At 42.8% G+C, this 17,500-nt stretch overlaps 3 protein-coding genes across 5 annotated transcripts in view; 1 reads left to right on the forward strand and 2 right to left on the reverse strand.

Annotated features, from left to right (window-relative positions):
• DHX36 (DEAH-box helicase 36) overlaps window positions 1-9,150 on the forward strand; it is a 119,996-nt gene extending 110,846 nt beyond the window's left edge. For all 3 annotated transcript variants that reach the window (XM_085898035.1, XM_085898036.1, XM_085898037.1), the window contains 5 exons: window positions 2,791-2,890; window positions 3,117-3,201; window positions 5,077-5,197; window positions 7,008-7,160; window positions 7,291-9,150. In XM_085898035.1, coding sequence (XP_085754161.1) covers window positions 2,791-2,890; window positions 3,117-3,201; window positions 5,077-5,197; window positions 7,008-7,160; window positions 7,291-7,473 — 642 coding nt within the window. In that variant the 3' untranslated portion in view covers window positions 7,474-9,150. The remainder of the gene's footprint in view (window positions 1-2,790; window positions 2,891-3,116; window positions 3,202-5,076; window positions 5,198-7,007; window positions 7,161-7,290) is intronic.
• An 829-nt stretch (window positions 9,151-9,979) lies between these two features.
• LOC147018418 (uncharacterized) lies at window positions 9,980-13,203 on the reverse strand. The gene is given in 1 exon segment (XM_085900080.1): window positions 9,980-13,203. A coding segment is annotated over 1 exon segment (2,838 nt). The 3' UTR covers window positions 9,980-10,365.
• A 1,846-nt stretch (window positions 13,204-15,049) lies between these two features.
• ARHGEF26 (Rho guanine nucleotide exchange factor 26) overlaps window positions 15,050-17,500 on the reverse strand; it is a 92,396-nt gene continuing 89,945 nt past the window's right edge. Inside the window, exon 15 of the mRNA XM_085898039.1 lies at window positions 15,050-17,500. This exon is cut by the window's right edge and continues 71 nt beyond it. Within this exon, the coding sequence (XP_085754165.1) occupies window positions 17,429-17,500 (72 nt within the window). The 3' untranslated portion in view covers window positions 15,050-17,428.

The raw sequence follows: 17,500 nt of genomic DNA on the forward strand, positions 1-17,500 counted from the left end.
ACGATTGAGCGTATCCTTGCTCTTCGGGTCCTCACTAAACGCAGACGAGAGTTTCGGCAGGGGCTGCTTGCAGCCTTTGTTGATCTCTGTAAAGCATTCGATTCAGTGAATCGGGATGCCCTCTGGAGGATTATTGGTCTTCGTGGGGTGCCGCCAAAACTGATCGATCTGATGTCTGAACTCTACTCTGGTACTGAGAGTGCTGTGAGATGTGGCGGTACCATCTCTGACTTATTTCCAGTTGCTACTGGAGTTCTTCTGGGGTGTGTACTGGCCCACACACTTTTCAGCATTTGTATGGATTGGATTCTCGGGAGGATGTCAGAGGGATCAAGCTGTGGTGCATCGTTTGGGATTGTCAAGATCTCAGACTTTGATTTCGCAGATGATGCAGTCATCTTTGTGGAGACTTTAGATATCCTTTTGGGGGCCCTCGAGGTGCTGAATGAGGAGTCAAAGCTGCTGGATTTACGGGTATCCTGGGTCAAAACTAAGATCCAGGCTTTCAATGACATCTTGGATGTTGCTGTCCTGTCTGTGCCTGTTTGTCGTGCGGATGTTGAGGTGGTGGAGAGATTCACTTACCTTGGCAGTGATATTCATGTCTCTGCTGGTTGTGAGTCAAAGGTCAATATATGTCTGGGTCGGGCCTGGGGAGTCATGGATTCACTGGATAATGGGGTGTGGCGCTGCCGGTACCTGTGCAGGAGGATGAAAGTCCGAGTCTTCAGGTCCTTGGTGCTTCCAGTCTTGCTCTATGGATGTGAGACTTGGACTCTGACCAAGGATCTGAGACAGAGACTTAATTCCTTTGGTACCAGGTCTCTTCAGAGAATCTTTAGCTATCGCTGGTCGGACTTTGTGTCCAACGAGTGGTTGCTGAGAGAGACTGTAATGAGATTTATTTCCTGAATAGTCCATGAGCATCAGCTGCAGCTGTATGGACATGTGGCTCGTTTTCCTGACGCTGATCCTGCTCACCAGATTCTCTCAGCGAGGGAGTCTCATGAGTGGAGGAGGACAATGGTTCGACCACGTGCCTCGTGATTGCAGCAGGCTGACAGCATCTCAAGGAGATGGGGATGGGCTAAGCATCTGTTTGGGGGATGGCCAGACGGAGGCCCCTGGAGTACCGGCGGAAAGTGGACAAAGCGACGCCCTGCTCTGGCGCATGCTCCCATTCCTGACCTGACATCCCACAGATGCTCAATCGGATTAAGATCTTGAGAATTTGGAGGCCAGGGCAACACCGTGAACACTTCATCATGTTCCTCAAACCATTCCCGAACAATGTGTGCAGTGTGGCAGGTCATATTATCCTGCTGAAAGAGGCCACTGCCATCAGGGATTACCATTGCCATGAAGGGGTGTACCTGGTCTGCAACTATGTTTCGGTCGGTGACACGTGTCAAATTGACGTCCACATGAATGGCCGGACCCAGGGTTTCGGAGCAGAACATTGCCCAGAGCATCATACTCCCTCCACCGGCTTGTCATCTTCCCACAGTGTATCCTGCTGCCATCACTTCCCCAGGTAAATGGCGCACACGTACACAGCCATCCAAGTGATTTAAAAGAAAACGGGACTCATCAGACAGGCGACTTTCTTCCACTGCTCCAAGGTCCAGTTCCGACGCTCGCCTGCTCATTGTAGGCACTTTCCACAGTGGACATGATGACTCAGGGGTCATCATGGGCACTCTGACCGGTCTGCGGCTACACAGCCCCATACGTAGCAGGGTGCGGTGCACTGTGGATTGTGACACATTCCTCCCGTGACTTCCATTAAAATTTTCTGTGACTTTTGCCACAGTGGACCTTCTGTTGGTTTGGACCAGACGGGATAGTCTTCGTTGCCCTCGCGCATTGATGAGCCTTGGGCGCCCAACACCCTGTCGCCGGTTTGTGGTTTGTCCCTCCTCGGACCACTGTCGGTAGGTACTCGCTACTGCTGACCGGGAGCACCCCACAAGCCTTGCCGTTTCAGAGATGCTCTGATCCAGCCATAACAATTTGGCCCTTGTCAAAGTAGCCCAGGTCTTTACTCCTGCCCATTTCTCCTGCATCCAACACATCAACTTCAAGAACTGACTGTTCACTTGCCTAATGTATCCCACCCCTTGACAGGTGCCATTGTAACAAGATAATCAATGTTATTCACTTCACCTGTCAGTGGTCATAATGTTTTGGTGTGTGTGTGTGTGTGTGTGTGTGTGTGTGTGTGTGTGTGTGTGTGTGTGTGTGTGTGTGTGTGTGTGTGTGTGTGTGTGTGTGTGTGTGTGTGTGTGTGTGTGTGTGTGTGTGTGTGTGTGTGTGTGTACAATGAGGAACTGAAACACCGAGATGATGGTGGCAGGAGCATTCTGAAAACTTCCATTTTAGTTGCATTTTTTTTATTTTTTTTTTGAAGAAATCGATCCACTTGCCCTGGTATTTTCTGGTGTATGGAGATTGTACACAGAGATTGTATTTCTGCTTTCCTGAGATTGTATATGGAAATTGTTCTCTTGCTGGTATTTTCAATCATAAATAAGCAAGTGTGTCTTAGACTTTTGTGAGCACAGTATCTCGTTCCATGGAACTGCTTGAATGCCTCTCTCACACATGTGCATGAGGAGACAGCCATGTGATTTTCTTGATTGACAAGAGCATAAGTTGAAAAGTGGACAAATTGAGACAGTGTATTGGTTTTGAACTTGAAATCCCAACATCATTCCCGAAGCATTCAGATAGGTGTGCAAAACAGGCGAAACCGTTTTCACACTCACGTCCTCATCCTGTTCCACACAGATGCTGCACAACATGAAGGCACAGTTTGTGGAACACCTACATTCTGCTGGCTTTGTCGAGAACACAAACCCCAAAGATCACAAAGCTAACATCAACTCCGGTAATGCTTCGCTGTGTCCTGTCTTTTTCATAGTTTAAATGCTTTTTTGATCAAATGTACATTTCTTCGCCGATGCATCCAAATTTAATTCAAATTCAATGGATGATGTGTGAATGTCTTTTGTGCTGAGCCATTTTATTCCTTCTTTGTACAATTCCAGTAGTAGACACTTTTACTGAGCAGGTGCATGATTTGCAGTGTGTGTCTGTTGTGTGGCGTTGCTTAGATAATATCAAGCTGTTGAAGGCAGTGATCTGTGCCGGCCTATATCCCAAAGTGGCCAAAATCCGCCCCAATTTCAACAAGAGGGGGTGAGTTGAGTGGACTTTGTTACACCTGCACTGAGTTATTTTACTAATGTTGTAATTTTTATATTTGTTTATTCTGCACTTTGTAAAACTTACTCACGGAGTGGCTTTTTCAAGTTTATGGCAATTGATAAATGACTCTGAGCAGTACTCCATCAAGCTGCGGATGAAGGCCTTTAAGTGGATAAGAGTTCAGGTGTGCCAAGGAAAGACTTTGTACAACGGAGGATGCCCAGTCAGAGATTGGTTTTGGAGTCCAACTTTGAAATGTGATTTGCCCAAGAAAGATCATTACTGATAGTAAGACCCAGATGTTTAAATGTCCGAACTTCCTCAAGTCGATTGTTCGGAAAGTAGATTGGAGGGTTTTCCAGATGGTTCTTTTGGAGAGAGATATTGAGAATGTGAGATGTATCAGGATTTAAAGACATACATGTTCCACGTGTTTGACCAATTTGTGATTTTGTCAGGGTATGCAGAGAGGAAAGAGGATGCTGCCTCCCTATCTCAAGGATGAGTGATATCATGGCAGATGGTGGAGTCATTAGCAAATCAATAAAGAGGATTTTCAGGACATTCAGAGAGATCCGTTATGATGATTAAGAATAGGACGGGGCCCAGAACACTGCTTCATGGCACTCCAGCTTTGACAGGTAGAGGAGATGAAAGGATTCCGTTGAGAGCCACACATTGGCTACGAGAGTAGAGGAAGTCAGTAAGCCATGTGTGAAATTGGCCTTGGGTGCCATAAGCAGAGAGTTTGGAGAGGAAGGCAGGATGCCAGACTGTATCAAAAGCACAAGATATGGTCAGAGAGACGGCCCTGATCTCATGTCTGACATTGAGGGCCTCCATCCATTGTTAGGATAGCAGAAGCAACATGTCCAAGATAGAGTGACTTTGTCTGAATCCAAGTTGATGATCTGAGATGAGGCCATTGGAGAAAAGGAAGAATTTCAAATGGACAGATTGTTAAACTTTTATGTCGCCTTAGACAGAATGGCAAAGATGTGCGCTCTCTTTCAAGTTGTCGAGTGTTATTTTTTTATCAACCAAGGGGTTAAAATGATTGTAAACTGTTATCCTACATCTCGATGGACAGGTTGTCCCATAGTCAAGAATGATGAATGATGAGCATGGTGGTCAGAATGTACAAATTTCAATTTTCTTCCTCCATATTTTCTTTTTGATGAATGTCTTCAGTCACATCACACTGCATTCAACAAGCACAAACACTGAACAATCGCAGAACATTGATTGCCTTTCACAATCTGGAATGCTGAATTGGTGCCCTGATAACCCTGATGCCTCGTCTCCACAAGCATGTCGTCACACTGCGAGCGCATCCGACACTTATCGCCACGCATAGGCAGTGAGGCTGAGCCATGATATGTATGAATGGTGTGGTCTGCGTATCCAACTCGCTTTAAACTATGATTGGCTGATGTCACATTGACTTGATTGGTCTAGTTATTTCTGACGTGGATGCTTTGACTCTATAATGCGTTTCGCGCGTGCTTCTGCAGGAAATGCGCCAATTTAATTTATTGGCAGTGTTATAACGTCTGCCACACGGTTACTTATTATTGGTTTGGACACAAATTCCGTTCAATTCAGTCTTGTCTGAGCACAGAGAAAATGGATGCCATCATGTGGAGACAAGGCATAACGCTCACGCCGCTTGGCCATTATCTTTAAAATGAGATGATAAAAAGCAAAGGGGAAAAAAATGCTCATCGTTTGAGCACAGGTTTGACCACCCAACACAGTTTGTACCTTCCTTGTCTTTTACCTCTTAGTATTGACTTAGTTGTTGAAATGAATTGATGACATGGCTCTCTTTTTTTTTTGTTTTTTTCATTTTGTTTCACCTCCCAGAGCTAAAATCTACACCAAGCATGATGGGAAAGTATCCATCCATCCCAAGTCTGTGAATGTAAACCAGTCAGATTTCAACCACCATTGGCTGATCTACCACCTCAAGATGAAGACCAGCAGTGTGAGTTTGGTGAAGAAAAATGATTTTTTTATGCAACAACAAGGTCTCTGCCACAACAATATCGATCAAAAACTGACCTGTGAAACAAAACTAAGGCCTTCTCAAATTGCGTATTATTTTGTCATTCCTGTATGAATTGTCGTCGACGTGATTTATGTTTGAGGGTGGCAGCGAGCTTATAATTAATCAATGATGCAATAAATAATGTCTTTGAGAAAACAATTTTTAGCCAGTCCCTCCACCCACTCTCCCATGCAGTGGGAGGCAGGGTTTTGCAATTGTTTGTGTGTGTTTTTCTGTGTGTTTCATCATCGAGCATAACATATCCTTCTCTTGCTAACCCCCCTCCCCCACCCTCACCTTTCTCCCCCCCCCACTTCTTCACTCTTCCCCTCTTCCTCACCCCCACCTTTCTCCCCCCCCCCCACTTCCTCACTCTTCCCCTCTTCCTTGCCCCCCACCCTCCTCACTTTCTCATAGCTTCCCCTCCCCTCCATCCTCTCTCTCCTCCTTCCTCTCTTGACCCTCCCTCCATCCCCCTCTTTCCCTCTCCTCTCCCTTAATATCCCCATCAGCGAAGTGACTGGTTGTATTTGCTGGTATGTGTATAAATCACAATCATGCATATGTATGTGTAAATCGCGATTCATGTACGTGTGTGTGCGTGTGAACTCGCCACCTCCACTGGTCATCATCTCCACTCGCGAGACTTAAACTGAACGGAGCCTTCCCCGGTCCTGAAGAATCCATCCTCACCACAGCCAAGAACTACAACTCATGGACCAAGTAGTCTCCTTCTCCATGCTCAGTTCAACGGAACCTTCCCCAGTACTGGAGCATCCAGCTTAACCATAGCAAGGAACTGTGAATGTAGACCAGTCAAATTTCAACCACCACTGGCTTATCTACCACCTGAAGATGAAGACCAGTAGTGTGTTTGGTGGACCAAACTACAACTCGTGGATGACGCCATTTCGTTATCTGTGCTGCGCACAACGGATCCCTCCCTGGTACTGAAGCATCCAAAAGACCCAAAGGACTTTAAAAAAGACACAAAAGTCCTTGAGGACCCAAAATATGTCCCAAAGGGCCCAAAATGACCCAAAAGACCCCGATGACGCAAAAGACTCCTTCGACCCCGAAGACCCATCAAGACTCGGCTATAAATGAATGGTGTGTGTGTGTGTGTGTGTGTGTGTGTGTGTGTGTGTGTGTGTGTGTGTGTGTGTGTGTGTGTGTGTGTGTGTGTGTGTGTGTGTGTGTGTGTGTGTGTGTGTGTGTGTGTGTGTGTGATGTTTTTTTGAGTTCGACTGAAGCGTTTTGATGTGGAATGTGATGTGATGCACCAAAATGATCGTCATGACATCTTGTGTTGATTCGGCTAATTAACTACCAAAAAAAATCCATTAGAATTCCCACTTTTTAAACGCACGCCATGTTAAGGTATATACAGCAGCTTAATACATCCTTCCACCATGGCATGGCATTCTTGTTTCAAAATAAATTCCAAAAATAATGATAACTTTGTAAAAAAATGCATATATTAATTTATACCAATAGTATTTACAAATAAGAATAGTCGTATCATATGCAAATAATAATAATAAACATATAGTCCCTGTGCTTGCTGCAAGCACATCTGGACTTGGTGAAAGGCAAGCTAATGCTCAAGCAGGACAGCAGGTTGGTATGCAACAAGGATATGAAGACCAATGAAAATTTGCTCCATCAGCCCAACGGGCCCACTATACTAGTGCAATGAAATGCTTCTGAAATACGACTTGTTATTGAACATGTTGCCTGTTTGTAGATCTTCCTGTACGATTGCACGGAGGTGTCTCCGTACTCGCTGTTATTTTTTGGTGGAGAGATCAGCATGCAGAAGGAAGGAGAGCGTGATACCATCGCTGTGGATAATTGGATCGTGTTCAAGTCACCCGAACGCATCGCGCATCTAGTGAAGGTACCCATGGGACAGGTGTTTGTTCATATCTCATTGCCAGAGAAGAATTGAGGTGTTCCTGGTTCTGTTTGTACAGACCCACATTCCTAATGTAGAATTTTCCTCTGGACTTGTCTGATATGAAATGCAGAAACTCCGAGCTGAGCTGGACTCTTTGCTGCAGCAAAAGATAACGCAGCCTGGGCCGGTGGAGTGGCAATGCGTCTCAAATGAGTCAAAGCTTCTCAAAGCCATTATAGACCTCATCACAACAGAGGAGGGTGCCTGTGACACTGGTGGCAGTGAACAGAGAGACTTTCATTCGTTCAGATAAATCCGCACATCAATATGACCGATTTGCAAAACGAACTGAGGATAACTTCATATTGGCAAAAATGCTGGTTGGAAAACATTATTTTGTCTTTCATCTCCCTAACCCTTTTTTAAGCTCATTCGAACTATGTAACTCATTCTAGAGTGATTTTGTCATTTATGATGTAAATGTTACTTCAAGTTACTATGCAGTGAAATATTATCAGCTTTTCTTTGTTTTGTTAAATCTTTAGATTTTGCAGGTTAATGTTTGTTATGATTTGGTTGTGAGCATCAAATATGACATTTGTCTATTTATAGTATGGCTGTAATGGTATACTTCGTAGTGATGACCACTTTTGGATTAAGCTTCATTTGAAATTTCCCACATTAAATCAAGATACAGGAATTTATACAAATAACTTCCCCCTTCCCTCCCCATTCCCCACAACCCCAACTCCCTCCCCAATTCACACCCCCCCATCCCAATCCATACCCCGTACACAGAATACTGCATGGTGAAGCATCTATGAAAACGGGTAAAGAAAGTAGTGTTTAATGTCGACCAGCCCAAACTCTCCATCCCCCTCCTCTCTAGTTTTATTTTGGATCCGGATGTCCAATGTCCAACTTGGCAGGTTGAGTTCTCCTTAGAGCACCATTCACAGCTTTCCATTTGGGTTCCAACAGAATGTCAATTCTTGACATGAGAAAACATTATGTTAGATGTTTTGACATTGTGGAGTTGGTACCAAAGCTCGAAGCTCACAGTGAAGTGAATTTAAGTTCTAAGCGTTATTGGGTGGCTTCTGTAAGGAAAGGGGAGGGGCCTTCGTGGAAAACAGCACATTCAGCCACAGCCCCAAATGAAAAGATTACCTTGTACCTCAATTCATACATCTTATGTAAAAGGGATCTTTAATCATCAAGTAAAAAAATTTGGCTCGGTGTTAGCACACAATGGCCTTCCCTTTCACAACATACACTGGAACTTCAACCTAAATACATGTGGGACAGGTGACCTTTTGCACAAAGGTGGCATGCTTCCAGTTGCAGCACCCCTGGCAACAATAGATTTAGAATTGGGTTTTTTATGCCTCTGCTGATGAAGTCGTGGAAGGCATTATGTTCTCGGGTTATCCATCTGTATGTACGTACGTCGGCGCTAATTTTTTGTTTTCTCTGCAACCGCTTACCCAATTGACACAATTTTCACCATAGATGCGACTACTCATTTGGAATGTTTCATTGATAATTATGATGTGGTGTGGCAGCCATGTTGGAAAAAAAGAAAAACTTTGAACCTCTGAAACCGCTCCATGAAAAAACTTGAAACTTGGCACATGTCAAGAACTGCCCATGGGAAACGAGTGTGATTTGTTTTTTGTTGATGTCACAGGTGGCTTTGTTATGACATCATAATTGCATGCGTCAAATGCTTTATCCCATCAGTATGAAAACTTGAGGGTCGTCTCGGTATGGGGGGAAAAAAATTGATGACATCAGTCATGTAGTTCGGCAGCCATATTTTTTTAACGGAACCTTCAAAAATCTTCTCCGAAACGGCTGAACAAATCAAGGCGAAAATTTACATGTATGATTGCCCATCCATGAGGAACAAAAACAACTTTACCTATGATGTCACATGTCACGATTTGGCAGCTATGATTTTTTGAAAAATAAACCTTTAAAAACCTTCCTCTCCAGAATGGCTTGACAGATCAAAGGGAAACTTCACCCACATTCACCAAGCCTTGAGGATACCAGGGTGTTCACGAATAATTAAGAGGTCACATGGTCTGGCAGCCATATTGAATTAAAGAAAATATTTTAAAATTTTTCTCTTGAACTGCTTCATCAGTTGTGAAACGGCACAATTATGATCTAGTTATCATGGGTAATATATGTTTTAAATTTCAACTTGATCGGCCCTATGGTCTGACAGCCAGGATAATTTCATATTTTGAATCTGGGTTTCGGGATTTAAATCCAACTTGGTTCAAGAATCATAATGATGTAATAATGTGGGTGGAGGCATATCTGGTGACGTCACAATGTCGATGAGTGCCGTTCCAGTTTTTCTTTTTAAAAATTGATCCCAGATTAAGCTCAACAGAAAGCACTGGCCAACCAAGCTATCCTGCTTTTAAAAATGTGACATTATATCCTCTTGCAAATTGTACTGAGTGTCCAGAGATGATGATGTGGTAAATTTGGTGACTGGAAACAGGTCGAGGCCATTTTGGCCATGGGCCAGATATGGTCCACGTGCACCCCCCGCCCCCCCACAACCCTTTGACCCCATATTTTTCTGAAGCCTTACGGTCCCCTGAGCATGAATTTAACTGGTAACAGTGAATAAACTGGGACTCACTATCCATTTTCCAACCATATCTGACGGTACCCTCAAAATGTCAACTTTTCCTCAGTTTTGCACGTAAAAAATCCCCTGACTGATAAGATCTCTGCAGCTACCCAATAAGCATGAATATTAACAAATTATATATCAAATGAAAGATATTCACATGCAGATTTTCAAAATAGAGTCATCTGTCAAATTTAATAGCGTTATGTTTGTCCCAAGAAGTGATGAAGAGGAGTACCTCGCCTTTCCTTTTGACAACTCAGATATCTGAAATAATAACGTATATTCATGCTCATTATACCTGACACAAACAAATAAATATTTCTATGATATCACAAATTTTACTACCTTTCTATTGATACCAAAATTGTCCCACACCAACTAAAGATGTACCAGGTATTACGTCTTAAACATAAGTACATCACTGTTGCAACACCCAACATGTAGTCACCAGTAAGACGTAAGTCTGAGAAAATATTCCTTACTTCACATAAAGAAAAACAATTGAAATTTATTATGTCATGTCCACAAAATGTCATTGTGCATGGATTACGCATAATATTCATTATCGCCATCGTCATCACTCTCCAATGCCTGCTCTATATCATCAAATGCATCCATATCTGAATCCTCATCAGAGTCAGTGTCGTCAGGGGTGACTTCAGCAATGTCAGCCAGTTGCCGTGGGAGGACATCTCCTTCATACCACAGAGGATCAAGGTTACCATTCTTTTCCTCCCAACCATGTCCCTGACTGGCCTTCGGAATCTGTGGTTGTGGAATATGCGCGGTCTTCCAAATCCGTACTTGGTGGTTTACTCTCCGAATGTGCTGGGTAAGAGCTCACTTACAAGGTGGTAAGTTAGCCATATCCACATTCCCTGAAGGCACAAGACGACTTTGCCTGGCACAGAGCTCGTTTATACGAATGAGTAGATCATCAACTTTTGACACCTTTGACGCTCTACCGTACATGGCACACGTGAAGGTGTCCATCTCATCAATGAGCTCATCAGGAATATCCCAAGCATCGCCCAGTTTCTCCAGAGTAGAGATATATTTTGGAAAGCGCAGAAGAGTTTTCACAGGTTTAAGTTTGCCAATTCCTCGGAAGGCACTCGTGGTGTCACAGCCACTATAAGCATGGAGTGCCATGAGAGCTGTGCACTTTTCCTGGCCAAAGTCTGTCGCTAGTTCACTGACATTTACCATCCTCTGCTTGTTGCCTTTGCCTGTGTCAAACAGGACAGTTGTACCATGAACAGAGGCAGCATAGTGTAATGGGATGAAAAATACATCTGAGTCTGGACTTTTCACTTGGGCAAATTGATAGTTTCTGAGTCTAGCATACTGAGCATACAGTATCATACGAGAGTCAGTTTCTTCTTGGGTTGATTTCAGCAGTGGTAGCTCCTCTCTAATTGTTGTTTGGCCATCAGCAGATGTGAGCAAATATGCGATGCTCTCACATTCAAACATCACTCGCCTTCTATGCAACCTTGATGCATCGTTATCACCACTCCAGAGCCTAAGCAGAAGTTTGATGATCTGTATCTTGTTCTCATCATTTGACAGGAACAATTTCCAATCAGGTGGTCTTTTCGTGGCTTCACCTGTAAGTAAAAGCTTTTCTCCACAGCCCCGACGTCGCCTCTCCATCGACTTCACTGAATCAGGCAAATATTGATCAGTGCTAAATATCACATCTCCTGTTTTTCCAATGATGTCAAACACTTTGGAAGAGACCTGACTAAAATTACTTGGTATTTCTTTCAGGTAATAGAAGCAAGCATTGCCAACATACAGAGTCAATGTTTCATTGGTTGGTGGTACATCAGCATCATTACAATCCTTGATCAGGTTTTGAAATGCCTTTGCTTTGTCAGTCTTAGCAAGATATCCATAAGCTGTAGCGATGCCGTATGGTACGGGAGTTAATGGATATGTCAACAGTTCTTTCATATCGACTTGTAAGCCCTGGTTTTGTGACTTTACAAAGGGTTGAAAGGCTACATGACCCTGTTGCTTGCACTGTATGACCTTATTATTGGTCGTCTTCATCTTAGATACCTTGTTCATGTCACTCAGAGTTTTGAGGTTCAGTCTCTTCACAGGCTCAAAGAAATCTTTACTATTCTTCAGTCGAGCTTCAATAAATTCATCCCGTGCTTTTTCACCAACAGCTTCAGCCTTTGGAACATCGTCTGAAACTGCATCAGATGCAGCACTTCCTGATGAGAGTATCAACAATTGATTATTTGTCTCCATATTGAAAGGATTAAGAAAACTTCCAATGGCATCTTTGGCCCTTTTCACCAACTTCTCTCCTTTTGTGACCTCTGTCGGACATGTATCACTATGCTTTGTTCCCTCTCCACTGTCCAACATGTGAGCCATTCCAAGTGCAGCATCAACATAAAGAGACCTTGCATGTGTTGTCCTAACCCATCTCTGGTAGTTGGTGAGTAGTCCAGATGTACCTGCTGCACTGGTTCCAGCACCACCATGTGACTTAGCGTGCCTCATGAAGGTCTCCTCCATGGTTTTATCCACTGGACAACGATTGCCAGGGATAAAGGAGAATGCGACACTGATAGCTCCTCTCTTGATCAGTGATACTGCCCCTGGGTGTGAGTTGTCTATATTAGCAATGAACACAGAGAAATATGTCAGATACCTTGCATAGTTCTGTCCACCGGAACTGTAGAAGAGAGACGTCATGCGAATGATGGATGCAGCATACAAAAGAAAGTTGTTTGTCTTTATGGCTTCAAGGTGTGATAGAATTAAACAGACATGGTCCATGTATGACAACCACAGCTGGGCAGTCTTCCCCAAACATCCATTTGCGACTCCTTTTTTGAATTCTGCATACTGCTCTATGAATTGGACAATGGAATTGTCCATCAAGACAGCATTCAAAGTATCTTGGCTGTGGGAATCTACTAGGGCATCTAGCTTATCTGATAATTTATCAGAGAAAGACGAGAACAGATCATCAGTGCTTATATCTTTGAGGTACTCCTCTATGAGCAATCTTTCAAGACATTCCAACATAATCTTGTGACAATGTAGGGCTCTGTTGTAGTGCTTCCCGGACATCACACCATCCAAAGATCCTCCACTGATTAGTCCTGCTTCTAGGAGACCATCTGCTAACCCAGACCCAGCCATCTTTTTGTCAATCATCTTCATATAAGCGCATACGAGGTGGAATGTGCAAATTCGAATTATGTGGCTCTCATACTTGTCTGGTGAGTTCCACACTAATGGGTAGGCCTTCATGCAAACTCCCAAGTCAAATGTAGTCATGACATAAGGCTGTCCAACTTCTCTGGTCGCCTCTTTAGTGGCATGCAAGCATTCTTGTACAGTGTTGTACTCCATTACGGGATGGTTAATGACTGGAATGTGGATATGGCTAACTTACCACCTTGTAAGCGAGCTCTTACCCAGCACATTCGGAGAGTAAACCACCAAGTACGGATTTGGAAGACCGCGCATATTCCACAACCACAGATTCCGAAGGCCAGTCAGGCACATGGTTGGGAGGAAAAGGATGGGAACCTTGATCCTCTGTGGTATGAAGGAGATGTCCTCCCATGGCAACTGGCTGACATTGCTGAAGTCACACCTGATGACACTGACTCTCATGAGGATTCAGATATGGATGCATTTGATGATATAGAGCAGGCATTGGAGAGTGATGATGATAGCGATAATAATTAATATTATTCGTAATCCATGCACAATGACATTTTGTGGACATGACATAATAAATTTAAATTGTTTTTCTTCAATAAACTTATAATTTAAATTCTTTATGTGAAGTAAGGAATATTTTCTGTCTTACGTCTTACAGGTACATGTTGGGTGTTGCAACAGTGATGTACTTATGTTTCAGACGTAATACCTGGTACATCTTTCGTTGGTGTGGGACAATTTTGGTATCAATAGAAAGGTAGTAAAATTTGTGATATCTTAGAAATATTTATTTGTTTGTGTCAGGTAAAATGAGCATGAATATACGTTATTATTTCAGATATCTGAGTTGTCAAAAGGAAAGGCGAGGTACTCCTCTTCATCACTTCCTGGGACAAACATAATGCTATTAAATTTGAGAGATGACTCTATTTTTAAAATCTGCATGTGATAATCTCTCATTTGATATATAATTTGTTAATATTAATGCTTATTGGGCAACTGCAGAGATCTTATCAGTCAGGGGATTTTTTACATGCGAAACTGAGGAAAAGCTGACATTTTGAGGGTACCGTCAGATATGGTTGGAAAATGGATAATGAGTCCCAGTTTATTCACTGTTACCAGTTAAATTCATGCTCAGGGGACCGTAAGGCTTCAGAAAAATATGGGGTCGAAGGGTTGTGGGGGGGGGGAGGGTGCACGTGGACCATATCTGGCCCATGGCCTAATTGGTTCAACCTGCTCATTCAAACTAAGCTTTTGCATACCTTGGATATACACGTTTTGTAGTCATTGAAGATTACTTGTCAATGAAGAACACAACTTGGTTATTGTTGTAGAAGTTTTATTTTTTTGCAACAATATACAGAAGTTAAATCCCTCAATGCTTACTGCTGTTAACATGAGTACCGCAATTGAAGGCTTGATTGAATTGGGATTTTGAACAGTATGGACATAGTATAAAAAGGGCTTGCACTACACAGTTTGATTGATAGCTATCAGATATGTACATTTTCACATGGAATGATGTATTTAAACTGTGCATTGAAGCACTTATGGCCTGTCCCACTTACATCAAGTCCAAAACATCACCCCTTGGAAAAATTCAAGTCTTCTTACATTCACTATCTTTTCATTCTCGTAAGTCAGGTTCAGCACAGCTCATACAGGTTTTGTAAACATTGCTCTATTGAGGCCCAACTTTGTGCTGAGGTTTGATGTCAAGTCACCAAATTCTTTATTTTAAATGACTTTTGGAACGGGACGACCGATAATGTAACGAGTCTCATGATGCATGATCTTCGGCTTTGTCCACGAAAGCTATATGAATGGGAGGTAAACCAAATTCAAAACTATTTCATCTGATTACCTTTTTGAGTTTGCATCTGAATGATTATGAAAATGTTTTTTTGTGGAATTCTACTGAGCAGTTAACGCTACTAATCATTCTCCCAGAAATTTGTCCAAAGCTCAATGAAGTACTGTTCTCCACTCTGGGTTGAGGCCACAGCATCACATCTGTCTCCACTGGATTATTTGGAATGTAAAACTCAACATTATTGGAATCTCACATGAGGCTGAAGCGCAAGGTCTGGCGCTGTCACATCGCAGGCAGGTTGATGATCTCTTTTCTATCGTCTATTCTCCAACATTGTTCTCTGTCCTCCAACCCTCCCCAACAACCCCATGATGCATGCATTCTACCAGTAACCCTCTTCTGGTTAAACTTCCATAATCAAGGCTGACTTCAAACATGAATTATTTTATTCCTCGCTTCTCTCATCTATTGAACCACCTTACAGATTCTGTTCTGCCTCGCACTTCCCTCCAAAACTTCAAGCAAGCAGTGCACCACCATCTCGTTACATCCCTATTAACCTTTCTTACCCCAACAATTGCACTTGCTAGTTTCAGTGTTTCCTCCCCTCCTTCCTCTCCTGTTCGTTCATTTCCTTGATGTATGTCCCACTGTCAGTTCTACCTTGCTCTTTTATGAGCCTCACACCTGCAAAGGAAAAAAAAAATCCGATGGAGGCCACAACATCTTGGCCAAGAATAGCTACTTAACGAGTGGCGTGACATTCCTGTCGGCCAATGATGGACAACATATAACCACAGAACTTGGGGAAAAAAATGACATAAGATACATCCTTCATGGTGATGTAATTTGAATAATTTCAAAGCACTGAGTCTGGGTCAGTGGTTCGATTCTGATCCTAGTCGAGTCATCCCAAAGACGAAAAATGGTACCTGCTGCTTCGTCACTTGACACTCAGCATTTGGAGGACAGAGCATGAACAAAGCCTGTGCGTCATAGTTATGAAAGAGATGGGAGGGGGATGGGAAGGGAGAGCGATTTCACAATTTCTCTGCCGACTGTGGAAAGAAAAGTGACATCACAAGATGGCATTGCTCGCACCAGGAATGCTCCAGGATGTTGTGTCACTTCCCCACCAAGGTCACCGGCTGTCTGTCCGTTCATCCGTGTGAAGTTGTCGTGTGTGTGTGTGTGTGTGTGTGTGTGTGTGTGTGTGTGTGTGTGTGTGTGTGTGTGTGTGTGTGTGTGTGTGTGTGTGTGTGTGTGCGCGTGCGCGCGTGCGCTGTTCCATGAGCCTTAGACCCTGTAGAAAAAAAGGCTATTTTGGTTAACCTCCTAATTTGAGAATCTTTTTTTGACTTTTGCTTCACTTTAATTACCCTCAATCACAAACCCAAAAATATTTCCATGCGTTCATCAATAGCTCGTTTAGGTGACAATTTTAATTTTCTTTGCATTGAGTAATAACAGGCAGAAGATGTATATAATATTTGAGTTTTACATTCCACTTTGTTTCCAAGTTGCAAACTTGTCATCGTCATTGATGACGTTAGCATTGACTTCCAGAATTGTATATGCCAAGTGAACACAAATCTTACATTCAGAAGTACAAAAATGTAATTTATAAAGTCCTTTGTGTAAAAAAACAAAAACAATCCATATGCATGAGCAAAAGGTTGACGTTTCGGATGACTTGACATCGTCTTTGATGAAAATTTCCTTCTAAATCCCCTTTTCCCACAACACAAGTCAGCTTCGTCACTCTTAGTGTTCAACATTGTTTATAATGATGTTCATAACCCCCTAAGCTCCCCCTCCCCCTATTTCCCTGACAACAATGTAATCCCAAAATATCCTGAACAATGGTCTTTGTTACCGTATATTTGAACTAAAAAAATGAAACATTGTGGAAGTATAACGATAACATTTACAAACGACTATTTTGTCTCGCTTTTTCACGCCTCAGGTATTATAAAATCGAAGTTTGAGTTTTCGCACTGTCCACATATTATGTAAACAAGAAAGTGAAATTATTGATGCTGCATGTATATATATCCCAAACCTCCTCTCTGTCTCTCTGTCTCTCTCCTCAATTTAACCCCACCAATTTTTGCATACATAATCGACAGACAACTCTTTCTGATTGGATCGTTCAAAATATACAAGGCTTCACAATTAATTCTATCTTAAGTCTCATTTAATAACCCAACCCAGTTTAAGTGGTTTATTCGTAGCTTGCTTTTTACACCCCTCCCCCCCCCCCATCACCATAATAGGTCACAAATGTAAACCACCAGTTCACCTGAAGCAAACCAAAATGGACAAATGATGGAAGCTGTGGGCTTGATTTTTGGAGGAAGGTGGGGTTTGCATTACACCAAGGACTTCCATGTACACCATTACTTTCTGCTTTGCATCCTGCCATAATCTGGTCACAAAGACTCCATGGAGTTCCTAGATCCAAGGATTCCAGCAAATCTTCAGCTCTATTCCCATCACAAATGTAGAAATGCTTTCATTGGAAGAATCGTTAAAATTTGAGCAAAAGCAGGAAAAGAGGTGTTGGTGCCACATGGTCTACATTCGAGTTCAAACATTTGTCTCCAGCCCAAGAAGTCGACCTCTACGCTGCACGTTGCACGTTATGGTCGACTGGTTCGT

This window comes from Eptatretus burgeri, chromosome 10 (genome assembly GCF_056783735.1).
Source record: "Eptatretus burgeri isolate ZD-2024b chromosome 10, Ebu_testis_v1, whole genome shotgun sequence".
NCBI classification, from domain to species: domain Eukaryota; kingdom Metazoa; phylum Chordata; class Myxini; order Myxiniformes; family Myxinidae; genus Eptatretus; species Eptatretus burgeri.